The sequence below is a fragment of the Oncorhynchus gorbuscha genome, linkage group LG05 (assembly GCF_021184085.1).
Source record: "Oncorhynchus gorbuscha isolate QuinsamMale2020 ecotype Even-year linkage group LG05, OgorEven_v1.0, whole genome shotgun sequence".
NCBI lineage: Eukaryota > Metazoa > Chordata > Actinopteri > Salmoniformes > Salmonidae > Oncorhynchus > Oncorhynchus gorbuscha.
Window position 1 is genome coordinate 54,152,561 of NC_060177.1, and position 16,338 is coordinate 54,168,898.

General features: G+C 45.5%; 1 protein-coding gene across 2 annotated transcripts in view; it reads left to right on the forward strand.

Moving 5' to 3' along the window:
• Positions 1-16,338, forward strand: part of LOC124036062 (guanine nucleotide-binding protein G(q) subunit alpha) — a 43,702-nt gene that overhangs the window by 15,169 nt on the left and 12,195 nt on the right. For both annotated transcript variants that reach the window (XM_046350183.1, XM_046350184.1), the window contains exons 2-4: positions 556-740; positions 12,723-12,877; positions 12,982-13,110. In XM_046350183.1, coding sequence (XP_046206139.1) covers positions 556-740; positions 12,723-12,877; positions 12,982-13,110 — 469 coding nt within the window. The remainder of the gene's footprint in view (positions 1-555; positions 741-12,722; positions 12,878-12,981; positions 13,111-16,338) is intronic.

The following is a 16,338-nucleotide window of genomic DNA, read 5'->3' on the forward strand; positions in this document are numbered from 1 at the left end:
CAAAATATATCATTTGAACCATTTTTTTCTGCCATACGTTTGAATTAAAATGTATATTGTTTTTACAAATAAATGTAAATGCATGTAGGAATATTTCACAAAACATTACCAAACACATTTTAAAATGAATTGACCTAATATTTTGATAAATACATATATTTCAAAATGTATTTTGAAATACATTAAATAAATCTTAAATGCATTTAACATATATTTTGATATACAGTTTACATACATTTATAAATACATTTAAAATACATTCCGTAATATATGTTGGAATGTGTTTAAAATGCAAGATTGCATTTTTTCTCTCTCTCTCTCTCTCTCTCTATATATATATATATATATATATATATATATATATATATATATATATATATATATATATATATATATATATATATATACATTATTTGGCCAATTTGAAATATTTCTCAAATATTTCAATACATGTACATTTTAAAACTCAGTATCGGTAAATAATGCCTCACAATTCTTCAAAGACCCATGTATTACTTCTTTCCCCCTCCTCTCACGCATCTCCCCCTTTCCCAGGTACTGGAGAGAGTGGGAAGAGCACCTTCATTAAACAGATGAGAATCATCCATGGCACGGGCTACTCAGAGGAGGACAAGCGCGGCTTCACCAAGCTGGTGTACCAGAACATCTTCACTGCCATGCAGTCCATGATCCGCGCCATGGAGACCCTGATGATCCCTTACAAATATGAGCACAACAAGGTAAGGAGGGTGGGAGAGGGAAAGAAGGGAAGTTGTGGGAATGAGTGGGAACGAAAGCTGTGTGTGTATGTGAGTGCGTGTGCGAGAGAGAGATGTGTTTGTGAGCATAAGAAGATGACTCTATCTTGCATAGTCATGGAACAGCCTTCCACATTCACATCCTGCCTGTTTTGGTACTTCCTGTGTCTTCCTGTCACTCTCAACCCATTCCATGTCATCCAGCCAAGGGTGTGTGTGTGTGAGAGAGAGAAAAATAGTTATCTGGTGTACTGAGGTCATATTTCTCGGTTTCAGTTGTCTGCATAGACTGAAACTGCTCATATGAATTCCTCCTCTTTGATTAAGACTGGTGCCCTTTATCCTAAGCCTTAGTCTAATTCAGGTTACAGAGAAAAGAGGTTACAGAGAAAAGAGAGGTCTCAAAAGTAAAGTTTAGAACTGCCGGTAATTCCACATGAAACTGTCCAATTGAGGTACTGAGACCTATCAGTTGTTGACGGACCATGTCTTGTATGAATCACTAGGCCTGGTGTGACATCATTATGTTACATTGTATATAGGTTATTCTTTATTGTTCTTATAGTCATCACAAGTTTTAAGTGGCCTGGATTGTATATGAAGCCTGTGGTATTTTCCTGCTGTGTTATGTTGGCTTGACGATTGGATACATTCAACAGGGGGCAGTAGCATGTCATTCCCCGGTTGTCACCGGGCAAAAACAATCCCTACCTTTTGGGGTTTTGGTGTACAAGGTACAGTAGAGATAAGTAATGAGGTGAGGTCAGATAATGAAGTGAAGCCAGTCATGTGACTCGGGGGATTTCAGAATCAATCATTTCACTTTTTCTAAATAATAGTAGAATGAAACACTGCTGGAGTTGGGCTAGGTGGGCTATGTGGTGGCTTCATATTAGGCCCTTAGAGCCTCTGTGGAGCGGCATATAGTGAAACAAATAGGCTGTGTTCTTTTTTCTCTCAGTTGCACTCACTGTGCATCTCAGAATATTACTATATCACATTAAATTGCTTCCTAATGTCACGGATCCCTCCGGAACTGTCATTACGCACACCTGGTCCCTATTCCCATTGATTAGTAATTGTATAAGTGTGCCCTTTGTTTACCATTGTCCTACGATTATTGTTCCAATGTCCGTTGGTCGTGTGAGTACCTGTGCTGTGGCCTGTTACGGGTCTCGTGTGATAATCATTGGGCGATTGTGTATTTATTCAAGGTACTCCTCACTCTTTTGTATGGGTCCCAACCCTGTGTTTTGTATGAGTGTTTGTTTGGTCTTCATACCCTTGCCTTTGCACGGCACGCTGTAAATTGGGAAATAAAAATCCATAAATCAAATCAAATCAAATTTTATTTGTCACATACACATGGTTAGCAGATGTTAATGCGAGTGTAGCGAAATGCTTGTGCTTCTAGTTCCGACAATGCAGTGATAACCAACAAGTAATCTAACTAACAATTCCAAAACTACTGTCTTATACACAGTGTAAGGGGATAAAGAATATGTACATAAGGATATATGAATGAGTGATGGTACAGAGCAGCATACAGTAGATGGTATCGAGTACAGTATATACATATGAGATGAGTATGTAGACAAAGTAAACAAAGTGGCATAGTTAAAGTGGCTAGTGATACATGTATTACATAAGGATGCAGTCGATGATGTAGAGTACAGTATATACGTATGCATATGAGATGAATAATGTAGGGTAAGTAACATTATATAAGGTAGCATTGTTTAAAGTGGCTAGTGATATATTTACATCATTTCCCATCAAATTAAAGTGGCTGGAGTTGGGTCAGTGTCAATGACAGTGTGTTGGCAGCAGCCACTCAATGTTAGTGGTGGCTGTTTAACAGTCTGATGGCCTTGAGATAGAAGCTGTTTTTCAGTCTCTCGGTCCCAGCTTTGATGCACCTGTACTGACCTCGCCTTCTGGATGATAGCGGGGTGAACAGGCAGTGGTTCGGGTGGTTGATGTCCTTGATGATCTTTATGGCCTTCCTGTAACATCGGGTGGTGTAGGTGTCCTGGAGGGCAGGTAGTTTGCCCCCGGTGATGCGTTGTGCAGACCTCACTACCCTCTGGAGAGCCTTACGGTTGAGGGCGGAGCAGTTGCCGTACCAGGCGGTGATACAGCCCGCCAGGATGCTCTCGATTGTGCATCTGTAGAAGTTTGTGAGTGCTTTTGGTGACAAGCCGAATTTCTTCAGCCTCCTGAGGTTGAAGAGGCGCTGCTGCACCTTCTTCACGACGCTGTCAGTGTGAGTGGACCAATTCAGTTTGTCTGTGATGTGTATGCCGAGGAACTTAAAACTTGCTACCCTCTCCACTACTGTTCCATCGATGTGGATAGGGGGGTGTTCCCTCTGCTGTTTCCTGAAGTCCACAATCATCTCCTTAGTTTTGTTGACGTTGAGTGTGAGGTTATTTTCCTGACACCACACTCCAAGGGCCCTCACCTCCTCCCTGTAGGCCGTCTCGTCGTTGTTGGTAATCAAGCCTACCACTGTTGTGTCGTCCGCAAACTTGATGATTGAGTTGGAGGCGTGCGTGGCCACGCAGTCGTGGGTGAACAGGGAGTACAGGAGAGGGCTCAGAACGCACCCTTGTGGGGCCCCCGTGTTGAGGATCAGCGGGGAGGAGATGTTGTTGCCTACCCTCACCACCTGGGGGCGGCCCGTCAGGAAGTCCAATACCCAGTTGCACAGGGCGGGGTCGAGACCCAGGGTCTTGAGCTTGATGACGAGCTTGGAGGGTACTATGGTGTTGAATGCCGAGCTGTAGTCGATGAACAGCATTCTCACATAGGTATTCCTCTTGTCCAGGTGGGTTAGGGCAGTGTGCAGTGTGGTTGAGATTGCATCGTCTGTGGACCTATTTGGGCGGTAAGCAAATTGGAGTGGGTCTAGGGTGTCAGGTAGGGTGGAGGTGATATGGTCCTTGACTAGTCTCTCAAAGCACTTCATGATGACGGAAGTGAGTGCTACAGGGCGGTAGTCGTTTAGCTCAGTTACCTTAGCTTTCTTGGGAACAGGAACAATGGTGGCCCTCTTGAAGCATGTGGGAACAGCAGACTGGTATAGGGATGGATTGAATATGTCCGTAAACACACCGGCCAGCTGGTCTGCGCATGCTCTGAGGGCGCGGCTGGGGATGCCGTCTGGGCCTGCAGCCTTGCGAGGGTTAACACGTTTAAATGTCTTACTCACCTCGGCTGCAGTGAAGGAGAGACCGCATGTTTTCATTGCAGGCCGTGTCAGTGGCACCGTATTGTCCTCAAAGCGGGCAAAAAAGTTATTTAGTCTGCCTGGGAGCAAGACATCCTGGTCCGTGACTGGGCTGGGTTTCCTCTTGTAGTCCGTGATTGACTGTAGACCCTGCCACATGCCTCTTGTGTCTGAGCCATTGAATTGAGATTCCACTTTGTCTCTGTACTGACGCTTAGCTTGTTTAATAGCCTTGCGGAGGGAATAGCTGCATTGTTTATATTCTGTCATGTTTCCGGTCACCTTGCCCGGATTAAAAGCAGTGGTTCGCGCTTTCAGTTTCACGCGAATGCTGCCATCAATCCACGGTTTCTGGTTAGGGAATGTTTTTATCGTTGCTATGGGAACGACATCTTCGACGCACGTTCTAATGAACTCGCACACCGAACCAGCGTATTCGTCAATATTTTTATCTGACGCAATACGAAACATGTCCCAGTCCACGTGATGGAAGCAGTCTTGGAGTGTGGAGTCAGCTTGGTCTGACCAGCGTTGGACAGACCTCAGCGTGGGAGCCTCTTGTTTTAGTTTCTGCCTGTAGGCAGGGATCAGCAAAATGGAGTCGTGGTCAGCTTTTCCGAAAGGGGGGCGGGGCAGGGCCTTATATGCGTCGCGGAAGTTAGAGTAACAATGATCCAAGGTTTTACCACCCCTGGTTGCGCAATCGATATGCTGATAAAATTTAGGGAGTCTTGTTTTCAGATTAGCTTTGTTAAAATCCCCAGCTACAATGAATGCAGCCTCCGGATATTACGCATTCCTGCGCCTGTCTCCCGATCCCTTATACCAGCATGACACCTAACATGCTGACCACGTCGCGATTGCGAGCTTTGCAAAATAAATGTACACATACAGTGGGGAGAACAAGTATTTGGTACACTGCCGATTTTGCAGGTTTTCCTACTTACAAAGCATGTAGAGGTCTGTAATTGTTATCATAGGTACACTTCAACTGTGAGAGACGGAATCTAAAACAAAAATCCAGAAAATCACATTGTATGATTTTTAAGTAATTCATTTGCATTTTATTGCATGACATAAGTATTTGATACATCAGAAAAGCATAACTTAATATTTAGTACAGAAACCTTTGTTTGCAATTACAGAGATCCTAGGTTTCCTGTAGTTCTTGACCAGGTTTGCACACACTGCAGCAGGGATTTTGGCCCAGTCCTCCATACAGACCTTCTCCAGATCCTTCAGGTTTCGGGGCTGTTGCTGGGCAATACGGATTTTCAGCTCCCTCCAAATATTTTCTATTGGGTTCAGGTCCGGAGACTGGCTAGGCCACTGCAGGACCTTGAGATGCTTCTTACGGAACCGCTCCTTAGTTGCACTGGCTGTGTGTTTCGGCCACGACCCATCTTCAATGTTCTTACTGAGGGAAGGCGGTTGTTGGCCAAGATCTCACGATACATGGCTCCATCTGTCATGTTTGTCATTTATTATCATGTCTTGTCCCTGTGCTCCCCATTCTATTCGTTTCCCTCTGCTGGTCTTATTTGGTTCTTTCCCTCTCTCTCCCCCTCCCTCTCTCACTCTCTCGCTCTCTCTTCTCTCTATCGTTCCGTTCCCGCTCCCAGCTGTTCCTATTCCCCTAATCATCATTTAGTCTTCCCACACCTGTTCCCGATCCTTTCCCCTGATTAGAGTCCCTATTTATTCCTTTGTGTTCCGTTCCTGTCCCGTCGGTTCCTTGTTTAGTATTCACCATGCTGTGATTGCGTTTCGCCCTGTCCTGTCGTGTTTTTGCTGTGATTGTGTATCGCCCTGTCCTGTCGTGTTTTTTGCCTTCATCAGATGCTGCGTGTGAGCAGGTGTCTCTGTCAACTACGGCCTGCGCCTACCCGAAGCGACCTGCAGTCTGTGGCCGCTTCTCCAGTTATTCCCCTCTACAGACTAGAGGATTTTTGTTATTCCCTGTTTGGACTTAAATAAACTCTGTTTCTGTTAAGTCGCTTTTGGGTCCTCTTTCACCTGCATGACAGAAGGAACCGACCAAGGAATGGACCCAGCGACTTCAGACGCTCGTTACACTGCCGTCGAGATCCAAGGAGCCATGCTCGGCAGACACGAGCAGGAATTGTCTGCTGCTCGCCATGCCGTGGAGAACCTGGCCGCTCAGGTTTCCGACCTCTCTGGACAGTTCCAGAGTCTACGTCTCGTGCCACCTGTTACTTCCTGGCCTGCCGAGCCTCCAGAACCTAGGGTTAATAACCCACCTTGCTACTTCGGGCAGCCCACTGAGTGCCGCTCCTTTCTCACGCAGTGTGAGATTGTGTTCTCTCTCCAACCCAACACATACTCTAGAGAGAGCTCGGGTTGCTTACGTCATTTCACTCCTTACTGGCCGGGCTCGAGAATGGGGCACAGCTATCTGGGAGGCAAGGGCTGATTGCTCTAACAAGTTCCAGAACTTTAAAGAGGAGATGATTCGGGTTTTTGACCGTTCAGTTTTTGGTGGGGAGGCTTCTAGGGCCCTGGCTTCCTTATGCCAAGGTGAACGGTCCATAACGGATTATTCTATTGAGTTTCGCACTCTTGCTGCCTCTAGTGAGTGGAACGAGCCGGCGCTGCTCGCTCGTTTTCTGGAGGGACTCCACGCAGTGGTTAAGGATGAGATTCTCTCCCGGGAGGTTCCTTCAGATGTGGACTCTTTGATTGCTCTCGCCATCCGCATAGAACGACGGGTAGATCTTCGTCACCGGGCTCGTGGAAGAGAGCTCGCATCAACGGTGTTTCCCTGCTCCGCATCGCAACCATCTCCCTCCTCTGGCTTTGAGACTGAGCCCATGCAGCTGGGAGGGATTCGCATCTCGAATAAGGAGAGGGAACGGAGGATCACCAACCGCCTGTGCCTCTATTGCGGAGTTGCTGGACATTTTGTTAATTCATGTCCAGTAAAAGCCAGAGCTCATCTGTAAGCGGAGGGCTACAGGTGAGCGCAACTACTCAAGTCTCTCCATCGAAGTCCTGTACTACTTTGTCGGTCCACCTACGCTGGACCGGTTCGGGTGCTACATGTAGTGCCTTGATAGACTCTGGGGCTGAGGGTTGTTTCATGGACGAAGCATGGGTTCGGAAACATGACATTCCTTTCAGAGAGTTAGAGAAGCCTAAGCCCATGTTCGCCTTAGATGGTAGTCATCTTCCCAGTATCAGATTTGAGACACTACCTTTAACCCTCACAGTATCTGGTAACCACAGTGAGACTATTTCTTTTTGATTTTCCGTTCACCGTTTACACCTGTTGTTTTGGGTCATCCCTGGCTAGTATGTCATAATCCTTCTATTAATTGGTCTAGTAATTCTATCCTATCCTGGAACGTTTCTTGTCATGTGAAGTGTTTAATGTCTGCCATCCCTCCCGTTTCTTCTGTCCCTACTTCTCAGGAGGAACCTGGCGATTTGACAGGAGTGCCGGAGGAATATCATGATCTGCGCACGGTCTTCAGTCGGTCCCGAGCCAACTCCCTTCCTCCTCACCGGTCGTATGATTGTAGTATTGATCTCCTTCCGGGGACCACTCCTCCTCGAGGTAGACTATACTCTCTGTCGGCTCCCGAACGTAAGGCTCTCGAGGATTATTTGTCTGTGTCTCTTGACGCCGGTACCATAATGCCTTCTTCTTCTCCGGCCGGGGCGGGGTTCTTTTTTGTTAAGAAGAAGGACGGTACTCTGCGCCCCTGCGTGGATTATCGAGGGCTGAATGACATAACGGTTAAGAATCGTTATCCGCTTCCCCTTATGTCATCAGCCTTCGAGATTCTGCAGGGAGCCAGGTGCTTTACTAAGTTGGACCTTCGTAACGCTTACCATCTCGTGCGCATCAGAGAGGGGGACGAGTGGAAAACGGCGTTTAACACTCCGTTAGGGCATTTTGAGTACCGGGTTCTGCCGTTCGGTCTCGCCAATGCGCCAGCTGTTTTTCAGGCATTAGTTAATGATGTTCTGAGAGACATGCTGAACATCTTTGTTTTTGTCTATCTTGACGATATCCTGATTTTTTCTCCGTCACTCGAGATTCATGTTCAGCACGTTCGACGTGTTCTACAGCGCCTTTTAGAGAATTGTCTCTACGTTAAGTCTGAGAAGTGCTCTTTTCATGTCTCCTCCGTTACTTTTCTCGGTTCCGTTATTTCCGCTGAAGGCATTCAGATGGATTCCGCTAAGGTCCAAGCTGTCAGTGATTGGCCCGTTCCAAGGTCACGTGTCGAGTTGCAGCGCTTTTTAGGTTTCGCTAATTTCTATCGGCGTTTCATTCGTAATTTCGGTCAAGTTGCTGCCCCTCTCACAGCTCTTACTTCTGTCAAGACGTGTTTTAAGTGGTCCGGTTCCGCCCAGGAGCTTTTGATCTTCTAAAAGAACGTTTTACGTCCGCTCCTATCCTCGTTACTCCTGACGTCACTAGACAATTCATTGTCGAGGTTGACGCCTTCAGAGGTAGGCGTGGGAGCCATTCTATCCCAGCGCTTCCAGTCTGACGATAAGGTTCATCCTTGCGCTTATTTTCTCATCGCCTGTCGCCATCTGAGCGCAACTATGATGTGGGTAACCGTGAACTGCTCGCCATCCGCTTAGCCCTAGGCGAATGGCGACAGTGGTTGGAGGGGGCGACGTTCCTTTTTGTCGTTTGGACAGACCATAAGAACCTTGAGTACATCCGTTCTGCCAAACGACTTAATGCCCGTCAAGCTCGTTGGGCGTTGTTTTTCGCTCGTTTCGAGTTTGTGATTTCTTACCGTCCGGGTAGCAAGAACACCAAGCCTGATGCCTTATCCCGTCTGTTTAGTTCTTCTGTGGCTTCTACTGATCCCGAGGGGATTCTTCCTTATGGGCGTGTTGTCGGGTTAACAGTCTGGGGAATTGAAAGACAGGTTAAGCAAGCACTCACGCACACTGCGTCGCCGCGCGCTTGTCCTAGTAACCTCCTTTTCATTCCTGTTTCCACTCGTCTGGCTGTTCTTCAGTGGGCTCACTCTGCCAAGTTAGCTGGTCATCCCGGTGTTCGAGGCACTCTTGGTCTATTCGCCAGCGCTTTTGGTGGCCGACTCAGGAGCGTGACACGCGCCGTTTCGTGGCTGCTTGTTCGGACTGCGCGCAGACTAAGTCGGGTAACTCTCCTCCTGCCGGTCGTCTCAGACCGCTCCCCATTCCTTCTCGACCATGGTCTCACATTGCCTTAGACTTCATTACCGGTCTGCCTTTGTCTGCGGGGAAGACTGTGATTCTGACGGTTGTCGATAGGTTCTCTAAGGCGGCACATTTCATTCCCCTCGCTAAACTTCCTTCCGCTAAGGAGACGGCACAAATCATTATTGAGAATGTATTCAGAATTCATGGCCTCCCGTTAGACGCCGTTTCAGACAGAGGCCCGCAATTCACGTCACAGTTTTGGAGGGAGTTCTGTCGTTTGATTGGTGCGTCCGTCAGTCTCTCTTCCGGGTTTCATCCCCAGTCTAACGGTCAAGCAGAGAGGGCCAATCAGACGATTGGTCGCATACTACGCAGCCTTTCTTTCAGAAACCCTGCGTCTTGGGCAGAACAGCTCCCTGGGCAGAATACGCTCACAATTCGCTTCCTTCGTCTGCTACCGGGTTATCTCCGTTTCAGAGTAGTCTGGGTTACCAGCCTCCTCTGTTCTCATCCCAGCTTGCCGAGTCCAGCGTTCCCTCCGCTCAAGCGTTTGTCCAACGTTGTGAGCGCACCTGGAGGAGGGTGAGGTCTGCACTTTGCCGTTACAGGGCACAGACGGTGAGAGCCGCCAATAAACGCAGGATTAAGAGTCCAAGGTATTGTTGCGGCCAGAGAGTGTGGCTTTCCACTCGCAACCTTCCTCTTACGACAGCTTCTCGTAAGTTGACTCCGCGGTTCATTGGTCCGTTCCGTGTCTCCCAGGTCGTCAATCCTGTCGCTGTGCGACAATATTTCTTCCGCGACATCTTCGTCGCGTCCATCCTGTCTTCCATGTCTCCTGTGTTAAGCCCTTTCTTCGCACCCCGTTTGTCTTCCCTCCCCCTCCCGTCCTTGTCGAGAGCGCACCTATTTACAAGGTACATAAGATCATGGACATGCGTTCTCGGGGACGGGGTCACCAATACTTAGTGGATTGGGAGGGTTACGGCTACAATGAATGCATCCTGAGGAGAGGAGTTGGGTTCCGTCTCGGGACGTGCTGGACCGTTCACTCATCGATGATTTCCTCCGTTGCCGCCAGGATTCCTCCTCGAGTGCGCCAGGAGGCGCTCGGTGAGTGGGGGGGTACTGTCATGTTTGTCATTTATTATCATGTCTTGTCCCTGTGCTCCCCATTCTATTCGTTTCCCTCTGCTGGTCTTATTTGGTTCTTTCCCTCTCTCTCCCCCTCCCTCTCTCACTCTCTCGCTCTCTCTTCTCTCTATCGTTCCGTTCCCGCTCCCAGCTGTTCCTATTCCCCTAATCATCATTTAGTCTTCCCACACCTGTTCCCGATCCTTTCCCCTGATTAGAGTCCCTATTTATTCCTTTGTGTTCCGTTCCTGTCCCGTCGGTTCCTTGTTTAGTATTCACCATGCTGTGATTGCGTTTCGCCCTGTCCTGTCGTGTTTTTGCTGTGATTGTGTATCGCCCTGTCCTGTCGTGTTTTTTGCCTTCATCAGATGCTGCGTGTGAGCAGGTGTCTCTGTCAACTACGGCCTGCGCCTACCCGGGTTCACCTGCAGTCTGTGGCCGCTTCTCCAGTTATTCCCCTCTACAGACTAGAGGATTTTTGTTATTCCCTGTTTGGACTTAAATAAACTCTGTTTCTGTTAAGTCGCTTTTGGGTCCTCTTTCACCTGCATGACACCATCCATCCTCCCCTCAATACGGTGCAGTCGTTCTGTCCCCTTTGCAGAAAAGCATCCCCAAAGGATAATGTTTCCACCTCCATGCTTCATGGTTGGGATGGTGTCCTTGGGGTTGTACTCATCCTTCTTCTTCCTCCAAACACGGCGAGTTGAGTTTAGACCAAAAAGCTCTATTTTTGTCTCACCAGACCACATGACCTTCTCCCATTCATCCTCTGGATCATCCAGATGGTCATTGGCAAACTTCAGACAGGCCTGGACATGCGCTGTCTTGATCAGGGGGACCTTGCGTGCTCTGCAGGATTTTAATCCATGACGGCGTAGTGTGTTACTAATGGTTTTCTTTGAGACTGTGGTCCCAGCTCTCTTCAGGTCATTGACCAGGTCCTGCCATGTAGTTCTGGGCTGATCCCTCACCTTCCTCATGATCATTGATGCCCCACAAGGTGAGATCTTGCATGGAGCCCCAGACCGAGGGTGATTGACCGTCATCTTAAACTTCTTCCATTTTCTAATAATTTCACCAACAGCTGTTGCCTTCTCACCAAGCTGCTTGCCTATTGTCCTGTAGCCCATCCCATCCTTGTACAGGTCTATAATTTTATTCCTGATGTCCTTACACAGCCCTCTGGTTTTGGCCATTGTGGAGAGGTTGGAGTCTGTTTGATTGAGTGTGTAGACAGGTGTCTTTTATACAGGTAATGAGTTCAAACAGGTGCAGTTAATACAGGTAATGAGTGGAGAACAGGAGGGCTTCTTAAAGAAAAACTAACAGGTCTGTGAGAGCCGGAATTCTTACTGGTTGGTAGGTGATCAAATACTTATGTCATGCAATAAAATGCAGATTAATTACTTAAAAATCATACAATGTGATTTTCTGGATTTTTGTTTTAGATTCCGTCTCTCACAGTTGAAGTGTACCTGTGATAAAAAATGACAGACCTCTACATGCTTTGTAAGTAGGAAAACCTGCAGAATCGGCAGTGTATCAAATACTTGTTCTCCCCACTGTACATGTTATTCAATCATTGCACCCACAGTGCTCGCGCACACCAACGTGGGTCTGCGTTGCCAAGCGCAAAAATAGAAGTCAGTTCTATTTGTGACGCTGAGCGCGGTGCAAGTCCTGCCTCTCCCATCTCCTCATTGGTTTATAGAAGCATATACCCATGTGCCATATCCTCATTGGTTATACCCACGTGGGTGATTGAAAGATGAACTGAAGTCGGTCGGCCATGGTAATACACCTATGAAAGTTAGATGCCAAGCACCATATAGAGTGCAAAGACGAAAAAGCCTGGAAGGAGGAGAGATGACTAGAAACGATTTGATTGACCGTTTTATGTATGGAATAATTGTTGGAGTAGAGGACCTTGTGCATTTCAGGTAAAATAACAACTCAATGTTTATATCCCAGGACAAATTAGCTAGCAACAGCAAGATAGCTAAATAGGACAAATTTAGCTAGCAACTGCAAGGTAGCTAGCTAAATTGCCATAGATGTTTAATGTTTGTTTTGATATTTCAACCTGCGTGCCGTGATCGCATTTAGTGTCGGGGGACAAAATCAATTTGCGCACGATGGCGCACGTGCGTTTCCAGTCTGAGCATGGTGTTAGATGTTAATTAAACACCTATTCAAGTGTCGCGAGATCTGATTGTCTCCGCATTACAACTGCAAAATAGTCCACCTGGAACCCGGCCATACTCACCGACAGGTTGGTTTGCCTGAGCCTGGGTTATGCTTTAGTACCAATTCAGACTCACAGAACCTCAAATTAATGCCATTTAATTTATATATTTGTTTCTGTCGACTAAAAGTCTGACCTGGACGAGTGTCTGTCTGTTTTTTCTTCTCTCCCTCAGGGCAACGCTAACGTGGTCCAAGAGGTGGATGTGGAGAAAGTCTACACGTTTGAGAACCCCTACATAAATGCCATCAAGTGTTTATGGAATGACCCGGGCATCCAGGAAGCCTACGATCGGAGACGGGAGTACCAGCTGTCGGACTCTACCAAATAGTGAGTAAATGAGATCTCTAGCTCTACTACTTGATCACATTTCCTCTCCTGCTAGGCAGTGGGCACTCACAATACCCCCCCCCCTCCTTTTTTTGTCTCCATAGTTACATGAATGCATTGGACCGGATTGCAGAGACCTCTTACCTGCCCACCCAGCAGGATGTGCTGAGGGTTAGGGTCCCCACTACGGGCATCATTGAGTACCCCTTCGACCTCCAGAGTGTCATCTTCAGGTATGCCAACCCTCAATCTCACTGAGCTATTCAACCCTATTCTACTACACTCCATTATATTATTTTCTATTCTATATCTGACACACTGAGATTGAGGTTTGTCTCTGTTCTCACACTAGGCACTGCTTATATCTAGCCTACTAATGTAGTGGGGAGAACAGACCAGAGGGTGGAGCTCTATCAATTGATGTTATATTCTTAGGGTATCTAGAGTATAGACTTGCAAGTTTACTATTGCTCATTCTTAGATAAACATGTGTAACAATGGTTCCATTGAAACAGTAGCTCATGCCTTGCTTTGCTGTGGGTTATACAACAAAATTAGGGATGATATTTTATCAGCTGTACAGCGAAAATAGTAACTTTAACTAGAGGTCGACCGATTCTGATTTTTCAATACCGATACCGATTATTGGGGTGGGGGGGCAATACCGATTAATCGTCCGATTAATTTTTTGTTTGTTGTTTTTGTAATAATGACAATTACAACAATACTGAATTAACACTTATTTTAACTTAATATAAAACATTAATAAAACAAATGTAGCTTCAAATAAATAATGAAACATGTTCAATTTGGTTTAAATAATGCAAAAACAAAGTGTTGGAGAAGAAAGTAATATGTGCCATGTAAAAATGTGTGCCATGTAAAATATGTGCCATGTAAAAAAACGTTTAAGTTCCTTGCTCAGAACATGAGAACATATGAAAGTTGGTGGTTCCTTTTAACATGAGACTTCAATATTCCAAGGTAAGAGGTTTTAGGTTGTAGTTAATATAGTATTTATAGGACTATTTCTCTCTATACCATTTTGTATTTCATATACCTTTGACTATTGGATGTTCTTATAGGCACTATAGTATTGCCAGTGTAACAGTATGGCTTCCGTTCCCCTCCTCGCCCCTAACTGGGCTCAAACCAGGAACACATCGACAACAGCCACACTTGAAGCATCGTTACCCATCGCTCCACAAAAGCCGCGGCCCTTGCAGCGCAAGGGGAATAACTACTCCAAATCTAAAAGCGAGTGACGTTTGAAACAGTATTAGCGCACACCCAGCTAACTAGCTAGCCATTTCACATTGGTTACACAAGCCATTAGGCTGATAGGCTTAAAGTCATAAACAGCGCTGTGCTTGCGAAGAGCTGCTGGTAGGCTTAAAGTCATAAACAGCGCTGTGCTTGCGAAGAGCTGCTGGCAAAATGCACAAAAGTGCTGTTTGAATGAATGATTACGGGCCTGCTGCTGCTCAGTCAGACTGCTCTATCAAATCAGACTTAATTATAACATAATAACACACATAAATACGAGCCTTTGGTCATTCATATGATGGAATCCGGAAACTATCATTTCGAAAACAAAACGTTTATTATTTCAGTGAAATACGGAACCGTTCGGTATTTTATCTAATGGGTGGCATCCCTAAGTCTAAATATTCTTGTTATATTGCACAACCTTCAATGTATATCATAATTACGTAAAATTCTGGCAAAATAGTTCGCAATGAGCCAGGCAGCCCAAACTGTTGTATATACCCTGACTCTGCGTGCAATGAACGCAAGAGAAGTGACACAATTTCACCTGGTTAATATTGCCTGCTAAACTGGATTAGTAGTTATAACTAGTGATTATGACTCATTGTTTTTTATAAGATAAATTTAATGCTGGCTAGCAATTTACCTTGGCTTCTACTGCATTTGCGTAACAGAACAGGCAGGCTACTCGTGAAGTGCAATGGTTAGAGCGTTGGACTAGTTAACTGTGCGGTTGCAAGATTGGAACCCCTGAGCTGACAAGGTGAAAATCTGCCGTTCTGCCCCTGGACAAGGCAGTTAAACCACAGTTCCTAGGCAGTCATTGAAAATAAGAATGTGTTCTTAACTGACTTGCCTAGTTAAATAAAAGGTATAAAAAAATAATAATCGGAAATCGGCGCCCAAAAATACCGATTTCTGATTGTCACGAAAACTTGAAATCGGCCCTAATTAATCGGCCATTCCGATGAATCGGTCGACCTCTAATTTTAACGGTCTAGATGAAAATAATAAATTGTGTGAAATTTATCAGGTAACAATCATGTAAATAATATGTATGGTATTTTGCTTTTTGATGACCCCTGTACCATGTTTGACTGTTTGTTTTTTAGTATCTAAAAAATCTATTTGAGTGGTCCACAATATGTTTGTTTTTTAAATCGGTATTTTCAATTATTGTATCGTTGTGTAGTGACACAGAAATACACTTTTCGAAACACTTAAACTAAACTTCTACCACGGGTTGGTCAAAACAAGCATTGTGATTGCTTGAGATCCGTTCTAAGCCGATCTAAAAAAAAATCCATTAACAACAGGTACATCGCAAAAAACACTTGTGTACTGTTCCGCCCGAAATATCACTGCTGTTCTTGATACCAGGGTAAATGACAAGAGAAAAGCAATAAGGCTTTTATTTAACACATTATTGCCCCTTGTTCTAGCTTAACGTTTGGTTTGCAACAACGGGCGGGTTTCTACAAACATTGCTGTCTGCCTCTCCGACCTTTGCAACATTGTACTTTTTTTGTATTGCGATCTCCACCATTGTGTAGACTAGAGAATGAACATGTCTGTCAGGATGAGACAGACAGCTTTTCTGATACTGGAAAAATGATACATCAACACAACTTTCATGGTTATATGCAAAGAAATGTCAATATAAAAAAACAAGTCAAACGAATCGAAATGCTGCTAGTTAGCCGTCTCTCCAGCTTCCGTTTGAAGTGATTGGGTAGTGGTGGAGTGGTGGAGTGGTGGAGTGTCAACTCCAAAAGAGTCGTTATCTCGACTCCTTGACCACCGAGAGTTGGTCCAAAAATCCTGGAGTAGTCAAAATAAAGGTAACCTAGTCAGGCTGACGTAGGCTACTGATTAGCCTTAAATATTTTGTTGAGGAGAGATTGTCAGACGGCTCTATTATGCATTACTAATCAATCACCCAAATCAAATCAAATTTGATTTGTTACATGCGCAGAATACAACAGGTGTTGTGAAATGCTCACTTACAAGCCCTTAACGAACAATGCAGTTCAAGAAATAGAGTTAAGAAAAAGTTTACTAAATGAACTAAAGTTTTTAAAAATCTAAAAATGAACACAATAAAATAACAATAACGAGGCTATATACAGGGGGTACCGGTACCGAGTCAATGTGCGGGGGTACAGGTTAGTCAAGGTAATTTGTACATGTAG